Source organism: Argiope bruennichi, chromosome 3, assembly GCF_947563725.1.
Source record: "Argiope bruennichi chromosome 3, qqArgBrue1.1, whole genome shotgun sequence".
Taxonomy (NCBI): Eukaryota; Metazoa; Arthropoda; class Arachnida; order Araneae; family Araneidae; genus Argiope; species Argiope bruennichi.
In genome coordinates, this window is record NC_079153.1 from 72,110,857 (window position 1) to 72,131,464 (window position 20,608).

At 28.2% G+C, this 20,608-nt stretch overlaps 1 protein-coding gene across 1 annotated transcript in view; it reads right to left on the reverse strand.

Moving 5' to 3' along the window:
• LOC129962877 (lutropin-choriogonadotropic hormone receptor-like) overlaps window positions 1–20,608 on the reverse strand; it is a 291,562-nt gene that overhangs the window by 58,496 nt on the left and 212,458 nt on the right. The window contains exons 9-10 of the mRNA XM_056076877.1: window positions 17,582–17,901; window positions 9,560–9,748 (exon numbers count right to left, since the gene is read on the reverse strand). Of these exons, the coding sequence (XP_055932852.1) occupies window positions 9,560–9,748; window positions 17,582–17,901 (509 nt within the window). The remainder of the gene's footprint in view (window positions 1–9,559; window positions 9,749–17,581; window positions 17,902–20,608) is intronic.

The following is a 20,608-nucleotide window of genomic DNA, read 5'->3' on the forward strand; positions in this document are numbered from 1 at the left end:
TTAGCATAATATTTAAAAATACAAAAATAAATTCATTAAATATTATTTAAAAATAGCATTCGAGTATGTATAAGATTTTTGGTATTATTTAAACTCGCTTATTTTTAATGAACATGTGTTTAATCGTTTATTTATGATATACAATAGCAGACAATCAGAGTAAAATTAAAGTCATGTAATTCTGGTGTCTAAGATTATTACGGTAAATGTATACAAAACATTAATGAAATTTTGAAATTATAATCAATAGCGAAATATATTTTACATAGTTGAATAAAAAAAATATGCATTTTCAAATGTCAGAAAAGTTGAATTAATTTTTTTAAATAAAATAAAATAAAATTATTTACTGCATTTTAACAAAATGCTGTCATCTTTTGTAAACATCAAGATATTATCAGTTTTGTATTTTATTTATAAAGATCCAAAAGTGATGTTAAGATATTTTATTTCATCTAACACAAATTTTTTTTGAATTATAAATATTTTTCTTCTTTGAGTTTATATCTATTTAATCACTGAAATTGATATATTATTCAAAAATATTATTACATAAATAATTTCATTTCCATTAAGATGCTATAAAGGAGGAATAGTTTTATGCATAAAGACGCTTGAAATAGATAAATCTTCCCATTATTAGCCTCGTCTTTAGAATCCTGATAAAATGTCCAAGTTTTGAATTCAATATATTTCTGTGTTACGAAAAGTCAATTTTGTCCCGAACATTTCTTTCTATCGATATGATAAAGAAAAGGTTTTGGAAAATACTTCTTTAAAAAATCATGCTGAAAATTATGTCAAAGAAATGTAGTGAAAGAGGCTTTGAAAAATATTTTAGTTTGTCAAAGACCTTTCACTTTCCTATTCAGTTGAATTTTTTCTTGCATTTATTATTCTTGAACTTTTCTTATATTTATTTATTTTCATTTTTTCGACTTTTACTCATATATTTTAGATACATTCGTTTAATTTAAAAATTCTTATTACCTTCGATATAAAAGGTGCCATAAAAAGAATGTTTTTTTACTTGGTTTTTAATTTATTTAAAATTATTTGATATTTTTTTTTGCAGAGTTTCTTTTCTATTTTTAATTTTTTATTCATTATTATATGTATATAATTATTTACAGAGCATATATTTATCTTTTATAAATTTGTTTCCAATAGCTTTTCTCCATAATTTCTCACATTTATTCTATAATAAAATTATCAATTTTGTATGTTATTCTTTTGGATGCATCGATTTTGCTTTAAATATGTTGTTTACTTGAACATAATATAAAGATTTCATTGTTTTTCTATGATGGATTTTAATCATTCAAGGAAACGAAAGTTCAACATTACACCTTTTCCAATCTGATTTATCTAATCCAAATCCAGTTAAATTGATCCTTCAACTAAAGGACATATTTATTTGTTTTCATTTTTACGAACAACGAGATAAATCGCCAACAAATATGAACTTCTGCATCCCAAGTTGCCAACCACTTTGTCATCTTATGTATAATGGGGTTTAATGATCTTGGCATAGTCTAAAAAATGCCATGAATTTGATTTTTTTACAGTAATCTATCGATCGCCATGGAAACCTGCGAATGTAATAATTTGGATATCTTATGTTTAATTAAGTCTGGCTATCTTGGCGTAACTTGAATATCGCTATGAAAATTAGAAGATGGTAAAAATAGACAAATATTATTATTCGATATACTTATATATTGTTTTATATAGATATATATATTTTCTTTATACAAAATAATATATTTATAACTTATAAATTTTATCAAGATTCATTAATTATTGAAACTATTTATCCGGCTAGAATATCTATATACTCTGCATCTACTAGCAGTAACCTCTACTACTGATTTTAGATCTCATTTTTTTTTTAAATATTAAAGAGAAAGTTTGCTTGTGTTTCAACAATCTATAGAAAAGACCAATTGATCCGGAATTACGAAATTTAAAACAAATAAGCTTTGACCGGTGATAATGTGCAACTTGAAGCATTGTTTTTGAAATTTTTAGTATAAATTTAATTAACTACTAAGCGAGATTTTTGCGTCTTTGTAGGATAATTTGTGAAAATATGACTGTACAAAGATAATTCACTGCCATTTTAATACTAAGAAAATTTAATATTAAAAATCTTGAGACCAATTTAATTAACATGCTTTTTTTTCTGAATTTTGATATTTTTAAAAAATATTTTTCCCCAATCTTCTACAATACATTACCTTGTTCAACTGAAGAATTGGAACTATTTTCATAGTTTCTTATGGTATTTGATTTAGTTATTTTTTTTCTATTGCTGAATGTCACTGAAGAGATATTGTCTTCAATTTGCCCGCGACATACTTCAGAAATAAAGAAAGAAAATCTACAAAATCGCGGAAGAAAAAGTGCAATTAGAAGGTAGATTACCTCGAAAGTTAAGTTTTTAACGGCGTGTTGTCCTTGGACTTAGTGCATAATAATAAGCAAAATATGTATAAATGTATCACAAAAATCAATCATTCTCTATCACAATTCGAAGCTAAAGAATACAATTTTTAGGGTATCTAGTTAGGTTAAAGTTTTGGATAGTTTCGGTTAGTTTAGGTTATGTTTATATATTTAAAATTAAATACAACTAGTATTTCCATTTAACCAGTTTGGCACTAAAAGCGGCTATATGAAATAAAAATTATTTGAATTTACTCAGGTAAAAGTTTGAATCCCAGCTGTATTAATCCTATCCAATCTGTTTAAAATAAATGGACTATATTAACTATTCTTCTGTCTCTCTCAAAATACCTTCAACATCAATGATTTGCTAAATTAATTATTATCACTTGAATTAATTATAGCTTTATGACAGTTATAGCAAATCTAAGATCAAAGGATCAAATACCCGAAACAAAATTAATATCATGACATGCATTTAGAGAATTAGTCCATGTAATATCCTTCAAGCAATAATAAAGTTTTAACCACATTTCATCCAGATGAAAATGAATTCAACAATTTTTTAAAAGGTAAGAATTTTAGAAATTCTTGTCCCGGCATGAAAATTAAATATATATGTTTGTAAAATCCATTTTTCTCTAGTTCCAGTTTTTTAACGGAAAGAAATAAGATTTTCTTTCCTTATATGATTTTTCTTATTTTTATAATTTATGTAAACAAAACAGTTTTCGAATATAAATCTTTTCTAACTTTTCTGTTTAAACCACTTCAATCCGTTTCTAATTTCGATCATAGAAATCAGTTTGGTTTAGTTTAGTTCAGTTAGTTATATTAATGCCCCATTCTAAAGCAACACTAGGGCTATTTTGGGACGGACCTCGTAATTTTGAACCACGGTCAGATGACGAGGACTACACCTGAGCTGGCACCCGTCTCTCCACACCACACCAGCAGGAGGACATTTGACCTGACGGATTTAACATGCAACATACCCCCTTAAACGACGATTCGGTCTCGATCGAATCGGGTCTCGAACCTGAAACCCTACGATTCACGAGCCGAGACTTCACTACTAGGCCCCCACGGCCCCGTAGAAATCGGTACTGGTGCATCGAAGAAGCCACTCAAAAATTGACTATCTTTTCACATTCAATTAAATATCGTAAATATTGTTGTAAATCTTTATTAAGACAAGTATCAGCGTTTTACACCAATAGTTCAGTTTTTATTTATATCCAGTGCCTATAGGTTTTAGTGATGAAATTATGTTTTTCTTATTAATGCGAGATATTTAATTAATTTTCGCTAAATCTTCATTAAAACGTTTCATGCATTTGTATTTGTCAGCTGATTTCAGATTCCTGTATATTTATAACAATTAATCACATATCGAATTAGTTCTTGGAATGAACCAGAAGTAGATGCCGTAGCTGTGACTGTAGAATAATTAAATATTATTAAGATGAATCTTAACGCTTTTCTAAACATATAAATTTTAAATGTATATAGATATGTGTAATCTTTTTAATGTAAGAATTAATTTATTATAAATTATTCCATTGTACAAACTCATGTTATGCTTTGCAAATTTATTTTTTCATAAAGTATTAAACTTTTCCATAAGGTAACAAAGCTTTTTTTGCATAAGATATTAAAAATTCTTGAGTAAAAGTAAAAAATGCAACTAAACATTGCAAGGTAAAACCTATATGTGTATACGGTTTAGAAAATGAAGCCAAAAGCATTAAGCAGTACTTCTAAATCTTCATCTACGGCGAAAGACAAATATAAATTTGAATCAATATTTATGTCATAAGAAATTTCAAAAAAGTTTCACGTTCAAGAAAGATTTTTCAACTTCAGTGAATTAAGTTCAGTTATATTAACGTCCCGTTGTAAAGCAACACTACGGCTATTTTGGGATGGACCTCTTAATTTTGAAAATTTTGAACCGTGGTCAGATGACGAGGACGACACCTGAGCTGGTACCTCCCCTCCCCACACCACACCAGCGGGAGGACGTTTGGCATGACGGATTTAATGTTCAAGAGACCCCCTTACAGGACGGTTCTTCGGTGGAATCGGGTCTCGAACCTGAAACACTACGGCTCACAAGCCGAGACCTTACCACCAGGCCACCGTGGCCCTTTCAGAGAATTTAAAAAAAAACACTTCATATGGGTATCTTTATTTCCATTATTTAGCTATTTTATATTCTGTGTACTAAATGGATCCTAAGCAGCACCATATTTCTTACATAAGCATTGCTGTATATATATTATAGAAATATTGCTTTTATTTAATTAAAAATTGACTAATTAATTACAAAATAATCACAGATTATTTCTTAAAACATTTCTAAAGCTTCATTTTAATTGCAAAATCTCTTAAAATATTTCAATGGCCCTTGGGAAATTATTTACCTTTTCAGTTTGATTTACATAGATGCAATATTATATTTTAATTACCACAAAGAATAATACTGAAGATTTTCCTTGATTAAAAAACATAAAAATAAAGCATTGAAAATCATTTCATTATTCTTCTTATTAAACATAGCACTAAAAGCAGTATTCAAATATGTCTTCGTCTCTTTCTGCTATTGTGAACACAAAGCACTTTTTAGAAAAACATTTCATCAAAATATCATTCAGAGAATTATATCAAAGAAAGACGGAATCTCGTTCATAAAAGATGGAATTTAATTTTACCTTTCAATTGTAATTCTTTTTTATAATATTGAGATCTTTGCAGTTCGTAGGGGTTAATTGTATGAAATACTAAATGGTTTCGGGGTCTTAAAGCAAATTATACAGTTTGCAAATACTTTTATTTTTAAATGCGCAGGATTTCTATTTTTGTTTCTATTTTATTTTGACTATTTATAAATGTATGGATCATTTTGAGACAAAAATATATCTCGAATATACGGTCTTTTTTAATTCATTTTTGCTGTTTTGAGTAAATATGTCTGTTAATATTAGAATCAAAAGAAATTTTTAAATAAAGCTACCTTTGTTTCCGAAATAAAACACAGTTCTTTATATTTTTAAGCTATTTTACTCCTAGAAAGAGTACATTTTAAATTTTTTTGTCTGAAAAGTAACTTTCAGACAAACTTAACTTTCTTCTTAGTGGTATAAAGTTAATGTTCAACGATTTTATGACATTATTAAGAATTTTAAATATTGTTAAACATTGTAAAAATATTGCAGAATAGTCTATATCTATCTAAATGTATCTCATCCCAAGCATTAAAAGCAATTTAAAATAAAATTCTCCATGAATTTGCTTTTATTTTTATGTATGTACATTAGTTTTAATCGCATGTTAGCATCGCTAGAAATTTAACCAAAATAAATATTATATAGGAAGATTCAAAAATAGTTCCAAACGTTTTTGCTCTTCTAGCATTGCATCAAAATGACAAAATAAAAATGGCGATAAAAATTAACCTTTAAAATATTTTCATACATTTTTATGTAATTCATGATTCCATCAAATTGTCTTACATAACTTCTGTTTATGATGTACATTTCTACCTAACTGTAACAAAATTTAGCCACAATTTTGTGAAATTGTGACTCCACTTTTTTTATTTGTCTTGTAAAGTACGCAGAGTTTTAATAGAATCTTCCTCCTTTAGATTTCAACAATAGAATAAAATAATGCGATTCAATATTTGGTGAAAAAATTAAATCAGTTTAAATTTTAGTGCAAAATTGTTATCTATTGCAGAAATTTGAAAAAAAAATGAATTTTTTTTAAGAATTCCAAAATTTAGGATTTTTTTTCTTTACTCTTAAATTGTTGTCACAAAAAAGACAATGTATTTTTTGAAATGGCGTAAGGTTTTTTTTTTTTGCATAATATAATATTTTCTGAAGTTATCGTGAATAAATTGAATATTATCTTAATTTTTAATTAAATTTTTTATCCAAATTTCAAAAAGAAATCTTTCTGACGCGCACATTTCCATCCTCCAAGGCACATATATGTCAAGTTTGGTAGCTGTAGGTCAAATGATTTAACTTGTAGAAAGCCAATACACATACATTCATCTTTATTATTTGTGTAGATGGGGCAAAAATAAAATGTATCGTAAACAATTCTGAATTAGATTGTTTCTCTAACCTGGAATAAAGGAAAAAATGGTTGTTGAATTTATATTTTAAACAGCGAATGATACATTTTGCCCATTATGTTTTCGCTTTAAACTTGGAAAAATTCTTCAGGCTTTTAAGTGGTAAAATACTGTTTCTTGTCGAGTTATTCACAAATACTCTTTAGGAATTGGAGCATTTTAAGACATTTATTTTAGATGCTTTTACAGACTTGAAAGCCGTACCAATCTGGCGTTTCTGAATTCCTGATTTCTTCGAAATATATTTAGTGATGACAGAATGGATTTAACTTTGTAGAGTGGTAGCAAAAAGTAAATATTTGAAATCACACAGACCGTGACAGCAAACAAATAGGGAAAAATGCTTTCAGACTCTACGGAATGTAAGGTTGTTAAAGGGTTTTAAAGTTTTCTCTTTTTTTTATTCCGATAAGGAGCGTTTTGAGACTTTTCGAAATTTCAATTCTAACTTGTTATGTTTTAAGTATACATGAAATGTATGTAGTTCTGAAATATATTGCGTCTTATAACAAAAAGAAAATGTTGAACATTTTCTTAAAGTTTCTTTTAAAACATTTGTAATGTTACTTCATACAACAGTAAATATTCCGGTAAAGAAGATAGTTTTTCAAATAGCTGTGATGGATTCTGAGTAGATGACGAGTAAATGACCATTCTGTTTGGTGACAAAATTGGCGATCCTTTGAAGAATTTTCTGCTAAAATCGTGGCAATGACTGACTATTCGAATTATAATGTTTTCTTCTACAAACTTTAGCGCCCTGTTTCAGAAACTATAAAATGTCGAAAGACAAAGCTAAGAGCTAACTATGTTATCCAACTTTATCACAAATTAGAAAATGTTTAATTATATTAATTTAAACAATAATGTTAGTTTAAATTCAGATTTTTTTTTAAAAAAAAGTTTGGTGTAATGTTTTTTTATTGCAAAACTAATCTGATTTTGTCTTTCACTTCTTCCGGGTCACCAAACTTTCTCTACTGACTCTCTGATTTGTTTAACACATCTTTCAGCATAGAATATTTTAAAAATCAAACTTATCCAAAGTTATATGTTGTAGAATTTATGAAATAGTTTCCTTGTTAAGTTATCCATAATTAGAGAGGAAGACAACTGACATTTTGTGCAATTTATCAATTGAATATTGTTTGAGACATTAAAGGCTCTTACAGCCTTCGAATTTTGTGGTTTTGTATTTAATATCTAGCTGTTATTCAATTCTCATAAAACTGTATCTCATTCTTAATCATCGACAGCAATTCCATTGGGTTGATAGAAGAAAGCGTTGCATTCAATCATAGGATCGATCAATTTTTTTTAATGCTGTCTAAGTAATATTTCGTACATTCAAAATATATTTAGACTTACTTTCTTTGATATATATCGATTAATTTCATACTTGAAACTTTATATCTGAAAAGACAATGTAGTTCATATGAATCTTTATATGGTTTGTTTCTAAAATTAACAAATATTAAGCGTCATTGAGAATGACTGAAAAATCCAGAATCTCTTACAGCAAGATTAGAAACACATTATACTATCCAGATTGTTCTGGCGCTATTCAAAATGAATTATTATTATTAATATGAATTCTATTTATTTTTATTTCATTTAGATTAGTTTCTTCGAGATTTATAAAGAGAAATTATCATCAATTAAGTATTCCCTAAATTATCTATAGAATGGAAAATAAATACGAAATTAACTGTGAACTTCAAAAGAAGTAAACGGTTAAAAAAAAGTGTTAAAATCTAGTCTTTCTTGTTAAAAAAATTTACTATCATCTCTTCCTTCAATCAAATATGATAACAAAACAGCCTGATATAATAACAGAATCAAATATGATAACAAATTGAATCATGGTCAACCTGATTCAAATGACTAATCAAATTGAATCGTGGTCAACCTGATTCAAATGACTAATCAAATTGAATCATGGTCAACCTGATTCAAATGACTAATCAAATTGGATCATGGTCAACCTGATTCAAATGACTAATCAAATTGAATCATGATAACAAAGGTGCGATTCTATACGTTACCATGATGTAGTCATGCATGATATTAATGAAACACTTAAAGATATGTGTGCTATTTTGCCGAAAGGCGTTTTTTAAACTGAGCCTAAAAAAAATTAATCGGGGTTTCTGATTAAAAGTTTCAACTCTTTTCAGAGATCAAAACAATCGTATTTTAATCATTTAATCTTATTTTTCAACTTTTTAAAATTACAGATGTTTGCAGCCTTTAAAGGGAAAAAACCTTTTTTCATATCTTTATTCATTATGTGTTCTAATTTCTAATCATTTGATTGAATATTCTACAAGTTTTCATTTCAACATATTTTTTTTATTCAAGTAACATTATAATTTTTTTTAATTTGCAAAATTGAATCTTTATGTTCTTAAATATTAACCATATATTTGGTGTTGCATAGCCAAATGATGGTCTGATGCCATAAAACCAAATAATAAACCAATAATTTATTGTTCAGATAGCATAACAAAGATATATTTTTCGTACAAAAGGCAAACGATTATAGATTAGTATGCCATCAAACTGGAGAGGAAAAAAGCAGTTTTCTCTTCTTCCTATAAAAATTCGCCTTTTATTTGAAAATTTTGAATTAAATTTAATTTTAATCAACGATTAAAAATTTTATTTAATTTTTCTAACTTACGGCACCTTTTTAATGAGTTTAGTATCCTTTAGGAGAAAAAGATTCCTTGCTTGTTTACATTAGTTTGTTCTAAAGCTAAATGCAATAAAAAAATGAAATTGAAGATGAATGATTTATTTATAAATATAATGGAAACTGTTTGTGCCATATTTCCCGAGGAAATAAATCCATTTTTATCTGCTCTGTGCATGATACTATCCCATATACATATATTGACTCAAAATAAATTTAAAGTATATCAAATATTCATGCATCGTTATCGAATTCAGTTGGAAAACTACCTTCGATTTCGAGGTTGTCAGTGTCACTCAAGTGCTGCAGTCGAGTCGGATAGTCTCCTTCAATGGGATGGAAGCAACCTTCTTTTCGCAGTAACTCCTCGAGATCTGTCTCCCAGCCTTCACTTTGATTGAAATCGGAGGATGGAGTGTACACCATACGCCCGTATACCACATCTCCTTCTTCTTCTCCTTAGAAAAAAAAAAAATATGTGAATTTACCACCAAAATAGATATCTAGTACAGGAGCAATAGTACAGAAAGTAAAAAACTGGAGAAAGTAAATACGTAAATGCAAAAGCGGTTAAAATTGTAAAAAGCTTAAAAGAATAAAAAATTCAAAACTTTCCCGCATTTTCTTTAATAAAGCTGAAATCTCACAGAACGTCTTGCAAAACACTGGAGTACAATAAGTATGAAATATTAAACTTTTACTTGAATACAGCGTTTTCATTGAATCTATGCTAGTTTGAGGTTCGAATTCGCAATGTTAGGGTTCATAGCCAAGTAACATAACCACTAGACAAAAGTGATAACTCCAGTCCGGAGGTTGTTATCTGGCTTTTGAAGTTACCACCACAAATCTATTGTGATGTCCTTGATTAGTTATTTGACGGTTGAGCCCTAGTATGCGGTTAATAGTATCCTAAAAAATTGTGTTTTAGATGCGTTGTTCCTAACCAATTGAAACAAAAAGTTGTCACAGAACTAAAATTCTAGTTACAAAATAGTATGCTAAATTCGATATATTTAAGTCATTGCACCTTTGAAGTATCACATTTACATATTTCTGAAAGTACCGACTGACACATGACCCATCTTTTGTTGGATATCACTCAAAATATAGAAGGTGTCTAGAATATAGAAATTAATTCTGTGTATCGAATTTTAACTATATAGCTCTCTGCATTTTGAAGTTATCGTGTTAAATTATATTCGGACAGCCGGACAATTATACTTCTGAAAGAAATTTGAACAAAATTTGATAGAAATCAACAAATTCGGTGTAATGACTGTATACTAAATTTCATCCATCAAAATAAAAGCGATTTTTAGTATCTATGTGACAAACAAACAGACATTATCCAAAAACAGATTTTTCGAACTCAAGGAATTCTAAAATTTGGATATTCATCAAAAACTTGAATTCGAATTTCTTGACAAATAATACATTCTATTCTACGTATACCAGAAATTAAAAATGCATATTCCGTGATAAAATTTAGATTTTCTCGATCATATCGTGTTTGCCACATTAATAATCTTAACATCTATCACATTAAAACAATATTTTGCAACAGCGTGAAGATGAAACAACACGATAGGTTCTATCTTTTAGTGAATTTTTTAAAATGTGAGAAATAACTTTTCTTTTGGGAAATTAATTTAAGTTATCATTCAGATATTATTAAAAGTTTAAGGATAATTTACTTTATTTTATCCAGATGTTTCAGCTCGTATATTTCAATTAGAATGCAAACAATAAATGATAATAACTACACGAATATTATCTAATGAAAAGTTTTAAAAAATCATTTTAGCTTGTATCTTTACTATTCCTTCTCTTGTAAAAATTATTTTGTAGGGCGATTTAGGGATGCTGAAGGCCGCTTATGAGAATCCGTTCTTTTTTTTCTTTTGTTTGAAAGAATATTTGTTTCCTCTTTTTCTAAAAAAAAAAAAAGTAGAAAAACATCCTCCGCTTTTGAAGAGCGCGGGTCATTAATAATTGTTTTCATTTTAATATCATTTTGGGACACGGTGCAAAGAAAAACAATCTAAATAGTTTAGAACTTGACTTTTTAGGATCGTGTATCATATGAAATTAGCAACTAATATATAAAAAATGGCAACAAAAAATATTAAATCTGGAACATATAGCAAAACAAATAAAGTCGACAGAAATTTGATGTTTTAACTTTAATTCGGATTTTTTCTGTCTGCAGATATGTTGAAATTCATGATGAAAATTTCAAAATAATATCTCAAATCTTGCATTATGATTATTTGAAAAAAAAAAGAGAAATTTGCAATCCACTAGAAAACAATGTCATAAGAATAAATAGTGGTTCACTTTTATACTATTCCAAATTTTCCTGCAAATCTTAAAGTTTTTGTGTGAGATAATATAGATAACAAGAGTGTTTAAAAACTGAGAGAGGAAAATACATAAATATAAAGGTTTGAACTTAGTTTCAAAAGTATCTAACGGTAGATTTTTTTTTAGTTCTTCGTGAATATAATATTTAAAATGTGTTTTTATAACTTTCTCTTATAAATGATTTCAAACTAAACAAATTCTGTGAGATTTTATTTTATCTATTTTTATACTTTATATTAGAAATATATATTTACTTTTCCATTCATCCAAGCAATTGTTTTGCTTCTTATTATGGATTTCGATAGTTAATTTTTACTTTTGAAATCACATTTTAGTTTCCAAGATATTCTGCAAAATAATTTATTTTCTTTTTGATAATAATCTCCATTCTTTTTGAAATTATCCAGAACTTTTTTGCAATATTAATTTTGAAAATAGAGCACTCTTAAAGAGCAATGTTATTTTAATTCGGGCACTCCAACAAAAGTACTTATATTTTTCATAAATTTTGAAATGACAAGAAATTATCATGGTATTATATATAAGAACAAAATGAAACTTTCAAAATATATATTTCGTAATTATCGTGCATTATTAAAAATTATGGGCTAAACTTGAAGCGATGTTTTCAATAACATACATTTCATAATCGAAAATTCAAATTACAAATGCCTGCAAATAAAAAATGTAATTTCTCATCGCGTTTTTTTTTTCATGATTTACATAAAACATAGTTGAATTTGTTTAGGTGAATTTATTAGTAAATGCCAATAATATGAACAAAATTAAAAGAATAATTGAAAAATACTTACGCACGTTTTGAAAGTAAAATGGCTATTAAAAATTATTAATATAATGACTCAATGAAGTGATAATCAGTTTGAATACAAACCCCCTCAATAAAAAATGGAAACATTCGAACTGGTCTGTCCAAAAATTTAACCCAGGGTTTTCGAATAGACAAGCTACGTTATACCTTTTTGAAGAAGCAGCAATCAGTTCATTTTTAGATTAAAAAAGTGTTATCAAAGTTTTTTGAAATGTAATGAAATAAAGAGAGTCAAAAACAGAAAAAAAGACAGCAGAAAGCTGAAGAATTTGAAAGATGAAAAAAATCCGTCTATCATTTAAATGAGAACGTTAAAGGTTATGTTCTCATATGATCGAAACTGATCGGTATAAAAAGCTTAGTTTCAATATTTTAGAAAAATCAAGGTCTACTCAAGAAAACTATGCCGGTTGATTAGATTATTTTCTTGAGACAACAAAAAATATTCTAAACTTCATGTCTGAGTTGGTTCTGATGCAAATTTATTTTGCAAAATATGATTTATAGGATCAAAGATCTACAAAAAGTTAGATTGTCTAATCTTTTCAACAATACATCAATTGACTCCACAACTCAAAACATGATTTATTGTATCAATAAGTCACTTTTGGCTTACTAGTACACGAAGATACTTAACTGCCAAAACAATCTTCTTAATTGAATCAAAACCTCTAGATCAAATATCCATGTTTCGGAACTCCCCGAGTCTTGACAAGACATGTCTGAAGTTATGTTTCTCAGTCTACTGTGATTATGATAACTCAAAAACACATTGAGATAGACGGATTAAATTTCATATAAATCTCTTATCCAAATTTGTAAATGTCCCCCAAATTTTAAACTAAATCCAATCAGTTTAAGTCGATCTGTTTAGCCATCAGTATGTAAGTTAGCTACAAAATAAAGAAAAGTTCACGGATAAAGTTTGGTACACAAATTTGGCATTTAATGTATAGATTCTTATCAGATTTGAATCCAAAACCATCAAAAGGGTGACTATATGTCTGTGTTTTCTCAAGCATGTTGTGGTGAAAGCTTATAAGCCAGTTAACAGCTACACTACACGAACAATTGCTTTTGTATTGTGGTCATGTTTACTGGGCTGCGAACCACAAGATCCCAGGTTCTATCCTCGCTCATTCCAATCCGCCACAATGTCAATGGGATAACTCAAAAACGGTGACTTAAATTCATTAAATTGGGTATGTCTACAATTGTAGGTCTGTGTCAAATTTTGGTTTCAATTGGTTGCCAAAAAAGAACTCTACATACGCATTTGGTTTTCTAGAATTTTTGCATGAACTGCATCCCAGCTATTGAATCAAATCGCCAAAGACTACACTCTAATAAGCTTTCATAATTTCTGTCCGCCAATGACATTGTTAAACTTTCGTTACTATTGTTCACCAATGGTATACGGTTAATAATACATTTATAAAATTTATTAGATGCGATTAATAATACATTTTACAAAATGCATTTATAACAAATTATGCGAAACAGATTAGTGGATATCATTTTCGCTTATTGCTTTTGGAAATCTCAATGCTTTAGAAATTAGCTGTTGGGTCTGGACAAGAATGAACACTTTGTTTATTACAAATGGTGTCTGAGAAGAACTCTGGCTATTAAATTTTATGAATGATAGAAAGAAATATGATTTAAATATAGCCTTTACTGTGATATAAATTACAAAATAAATTGCCTTTCTTTTCTCTAAGTACTTTTAAAGTGATTGATGAGAAGAACTTTCAATTGTTTCGTGAAATCTTAAAATTGCTTTTTCAAACAACAGAAACTGCTTCAATAATAAATGAATTTCAGAAGCATGAAATACATTTTGATGAAAAATAAATGCAGAAAATAGCAGGATGAAAACAGAAATGTATCAGGTGGGTATAAATTTTAATTGTGTAAATACTTCGCAGTGTGGATGTACCATACAATTTCATGTCGAATAGAGTCGCCTTACTTGATATTAATGCCAAAATATTTATGAATCGCTTGATATTTACTGATTTTCAAGAAATTATGCGATGATAAGAGCCTTAAAATCAATTTCATGGGTTCATTTTTACAAATATGATGACTTTAAAACTAACGGTAGATCAGAAATTGAGTTTTAAATGTTCTGTCTTCAAAAACACTTAAATAAGTTTCCATCGATGCCATGATCACTGATTAAACATAATCTCTGCATAAAAACACCTCAAACCTGATTAAAATTCTTTTTTTTTTAATTATTTATTCACTTTCAATTGATTTTCAGACCATCGAGACTTAAAATAATAAAGTAAAGACGTAATATAAATAGATATAAAATATCTTAAAAGTTAAGTATTCGTTATTTATAAATTTTAATTAATAATATTTAAAAAGGTGGAATCGATAAAGAAATTCAGATTAAGTAATAATTGATATTGTTATAAGATTATTTCACTGATTAATTTTATTTATTACACAAGGTGCGTTACAGTGTTTTGTGGGGATTTTTAAGGATGTTACCTGATTAAACTGCTATTAAATGAATCGTTGGAACCTAAGCAAGGAATCCTTGGAATGCTTAGTATTTTATGAACCCTCAATTGATCAGATGCGAGAATAAACAAACTGGTTACTTCGGTCCGTCTAATTAAACTTTCGGATTAAATCTAAATGAATGGACCTCCAGGGCAGAAAGCGGGAACTAAGGTTGACTCCTAAGGGCCATCACCGACCACGGTACAGTCCTTTCCTTGACAAGCATGTCCCATCATCAATATAGGAGATATCCGACCCCCCCCCCTCCATCACTTCGGTACCCACCAGGGTGGCGAAACCCAATCACCATACCGTAAGGTCACATCCTCATTACTGAAGTGTACCCAAAAAAGAAACAAAAGAAAGTAAAATAAAGTAGATATTTTATATAATCAGTTTAAAAAATGTGCATTATTATTTCCATGAAAATCAATGTCTGTTTCTGATCTCAAAGTTAGATAGTAACATTTGGTCGCGTATAAAGCTAAAGAAATCCAAGCAAAAGTATGCTCACTAGAATCCTTAAAACTTCCATTTTAGATGATGATCGTCGTATATCGTCATATTTCAGAATATGATTAGATTTAATATAATTAAAAGTGATAGGGTGAAATTTTTATAATCCTTCACATGCTTTGATAGAACATTCTAATTCTACATTCTTTGAATATACTGCATTCTCATCCATAATCTCAAAACTGCTGTACATACCTGGCATCTTTTGATTAACTGAAATTTCTATCCATTCATTAATACATCGTTGACCTATGATTTGAACCCACGAAGAGGTTTTAGACGGTTAAAAGCTACCTTCTCATAATGATCTGAAACTGCCCGTGCGACAACTATTCTATTCTCAGCCGACAGCTTTCTATGGAACCTAATATTCCAATTGATCCAACGCTGGGATAAAAAATTAAATTTATATCGAATTTCAGCAAAAATGGAATTTATATAGGAAGGTAGTAAACTAGCAATATTTTCACTTTTCTAAACTCACTCCACCAACTAAACACAGCAAGAAGAAAATGATGCATAAACTAATCACAGGAAGATGAAACTGATGCATCAACTAATGAAAGGAAGAAAGAGCTTATCTAATGTAAAAATTAATGAGAAGAAGAATATAAAATGTTACAGCTTAGCGAAAACTACACTGAAATGTTTTTTGTAAGCAGAAATTGTTCTTTTACATTTCAACTTCATCACCTGCAGATGTCAAAATCGATGAAGATTTAAAAATAGTTGCATCATGACCCACTTATTCCTTAACCAAATTTGGAACATTTAATTTCATTAGACCTCATTAAGAGAGTAAATGAATTAAATATTTACTCTGCGTATAATGATGTGGGCAGATTTCCAAATTCTGATTCCAGGTATGCATTTCGTCATTTGTTTATTAAATATTTATTCTCTTCCTGAAATATCTCCGGATTAATTACTGAAATTTCGAATTATCTTAATACTCGGCATTATGCTTGTTCGAAAGATAGTTCTACGGAAGTAATTTGACTTAATTAACTAACAATCCTCCCAATTATAATAACACAAAATGAAAATATTAAAGTTTGACCTGTCATGTTTAATTATCCAACATTTTGCAATTCAATCATTATTAATTTAAATGTGTGGGAAATAAAGAAATTTACTTAAATATTAGGACGTTCCAGATTTTGAAAATCATTATTTTAAAAAACAATTCGGTATCATTTATTTAATAATAAAAGAGATAATATAATAGCTAATAAATCTATTAAACCTTCATCACAAAATCTGTTTCGTATACATCCTGTAATGGATAGAGATGAAGAATTCATATTGAAATTAATTCCAAAAGGGTAAATCAAAAATGAGGTCATTGGAGCTTTTCTGTGAATACTAATTATTCGGTAGAAAAATGACTTGTGTTCACTAGAGATTCATGAAAGTAAGATTTAATAATAAAAGTAATTTTATTATTTAGAAACTTGTTATTAGGCTACATATTTATAAGATTTTTTTTTTTATTTTTATAACTGTAATATATCAAAAGCAATTCAGGCAGAAGCTACAAAGTTTCTTGATTATTCAAAGAAAATTCCATATTTTTCGATCAAAAATGTCCTATTTACCTTACACATCTATGGATTGTTAATGAAAAACTTCTGAATTAAAAGAAATCATTAAAAAGTAGTTTTTAGTAAAAAAAATGTCGGATTATCTTATATATTTTAAAAACAATAATTGTTTCTTCATTTGTATAAATATAATCAAGAATTGAATTGGTCAAACATTTCTTTGGCCTTATTGAAGACTTAGTCGACCTTCAATTGTAACTGTCACTCAAAAATTTCTTTCAGAGAATTTTAATAGCTGCTATCTAAAACCCTCTTATTTAATATCTTTAATGCGTATTTTTATACATAAAAATATTTGATGAATTAAAATGCCTTTATCTTTTTATATGAGTAAAACCTTCTTACAGAATTGCTTGGCTTAGGGTGCAAATATTATTTCAATTAAAAAAAGATGTCTAACAGAATCATGCTATTCTCTTTTAGCATTTAAATGTTCTCAATCTATGCATAAATACCTTCGTTATCTGCGGACCTCTTGCGGACAGTGGGCAATGTGACGTGCTCTTCCGTGCTTTCCGGTGTGGTGGAGGCGCAGTATCTTCGGTGTACATCCCTTCTGAGGGACTGTAGTCTGCTGAATTCCCAAGGGTCATGAGTGACTGGGAACTTGAAGGCGCAGCAGTGGTAAGGATAGGTGAGATGGGCTTCTTTGATATCCGGGAAGTGCAGCACGGAGGGAAACTCCCACAAGGCGAATGTGTCCTTCATCTTAAGCACTTCCAGGCTGCTCAACCCGCTGGTTGGTAGGTGGCGTATCGAAGTCTCAGAGAGGTCCCTTATGGTGTTAAGGAAGAGAAAATAAAGCATTAAATGAAGGATATCAAAGCAGATTTGAGTTACTTTTGCAAGAAATTAATTTTGCTATATCGATAAAAATTAGTTATAATTAAACAATTCCAGTGACAATTCCTTTATAAAAAATAAATGATGACCACTATAAAAAAAATAAATTCTTTTTAGTAATAATTTCATAAAAAAGGAATGGAATAACGGAAGAAGTATATCTACAAAAGATTTGACAATTTTAGCCATTGAAACTTTTAGTTTATGTATAGCATTGGAATTGACATGAGATCATTTCTGACATTCATTCATTTCTATACCAGTCGCATTCCGTTTACATTAATAATCAATAATAATAAAGACTCAAATTGAATTAATATAAGATGGTTTTGGACAAAATTATATTTATTTAAAGAGTAATTGAATTGTGTTTCTTATAATTTAATTCTAAAAGTTTTCGCGACATTTGTTTTCTTGTTTTAACATGCATGCGAACAATATTTGTCATTTTATAAGCAGTCTTTATTTTTCTCAGCTGTGCTCAAAAGACAGCAAGTTTGATTAACATCATCCTGACTGAATACAGTAGAAAAGGATACTGAACAATTAAAAAAGGTCTGATGTAATTTCAAGCATTAATTATAAATAAGCATATGACATTTGAAACTATTAATACTGTTGCAACTGTTACACATACCATGTAAGGAAGAGATCAAATTCTACCAACGGGATTTTTAAGACAAAAGGATACTTCAATAGGTTTTTGTTACTTCGTATTAATTTTTGACAAATATTTCTACCATATTTTTTATGTGTCCCTATAAGGCAAAATATTAAGTATTGAAAATAATAACCTACGAAATCGACTGCTTCAATTGTAACTTAAACTGATTATAAAACACACTGAAAAGTTCTAAAATAGTTTTTGAAAGAATGATGCTAAAAGAAACCAATGTCTTTATTTAGCAAAAAACAGAAAGCATACAATAATGTAGATACATATCTAATACAATCAAAAATGGCTTTAATGATCAACGTTTTTGAATGTAATGAATGTTAATGACTAAAGTTTATTTTTCCATAATTTTATGATTTGTAATTAAAATACATAGCAAAAAGGAAGCAACTACCCAGCTTTTTATCCCAGTATAAGATCTCTATTATTTATTTAATTTTATATAAAATCTGCATTATCCTTTTTTGAAGTTTACTTTTTTGAACAGTTTGATCAAATATATATTTGCAATAATGTGTTTTATAATAGTTCTTCAAAAGCGTGTTAATAATATTTTTGAAACGTTGGTATAAAAATCTGATATTGCAATAAGATTAGATGAGGACCTACAGAGTATGTTAGTTCAAATGAATTATTGTCAGGTTTGGAATTTCTATTTCAAATCAAAGATGGCAAATGAAAAAAAAGTAAAGAAAAGACAAACCAGAATTACTAACTGAAAATATAAAATCATTCATCTTTGATTTTGTTATATCATGAATATCCAAAATTACCAAATATATGGATGTTTTTGTAACAGACTTAAAATGACTTGAAAAGAAAACAAAATGCATTAAAAATAATTATTTTCACCATTAACTTTAGAAAATTAATAATATTTACTAAATAAACAATAAATATTTTTAAAAATAAAAGGGAAATCTCTTTATTCCTCAGTAAGATCGACTTTACCTGAATTTCTGTTTTTGGTTCTTTAACTATTGATGAGAGGAGAAAAACATGAGGAATGGTTTTGTTTGAGTGATTTTGATTCATTTTGACTTCAGTTTTAGCTAAGAAAAAAACTACTTGCTTGTTTTTTCATATTGCTAATTCACTATGGTTTATAGCAAGATAAGAAGATAAGATTATAAAGAAAAGACAAAGAAAAATATATATATATTTTTGGAAAAATTTAATATTTGAAAAACATTGAGAAAGTTATAAGGAAGTAAAAAAAGCTAGATTTAGATATTTTTGTTATGAGTTCGTTATTTGTTTTGCCTTTATTTGGACACTAACAAAAAATGTAGAATACTGAACTGCTGCACAGCTTCCTTTAAGAAATTTATAGGAAGTTCTTAAAATTTTTACTTTTCATTGCAAGATAATTCTGCATAAGCGTGCTTTCTTGTCTCACAGAAAAGTCAGAAATTGAACACACCTTATTGTGATAATTATGTGAATATTAATTATTTATTTTATTTCAAATATCTCGCACTGAGTTGGTATTTTTACATTTCCAATTTTCTTTTTCAATATTTATTTCTGTAAATTCTTATGTAAATGCTCATTTTTGAGTTTTTAATATTTATAAGCTAAAGAAAAGAAACCCTTTCCCAATTAAAAATTTCATTCCATTTGTCATCTGAATTCTTTAATGCTAATTACCTAATAGGAATTCAATATGTGATAGTTTCTTCTCCGTTTAAAACTAATATAAAATTCATATTCTGGAAAGTCCTAAATTTCATTCAAGCAATATTCACATTTTATATTTTAAGAAAAATCATTATATTTATGAGCTTTATTTGCTAATGAATTTAGAAATCGACCAACATTCAATCTGTTGACGGATGTAGTTCGAATTTTGATACAAATCTAGACATTAGATATTGAAATAGTTTTGCACATTTTATTCATTTAGTTCATTACGATTTCTGGTTGCCATGGTTACTTGCACTAGGACAAAGGTTTGTTTATG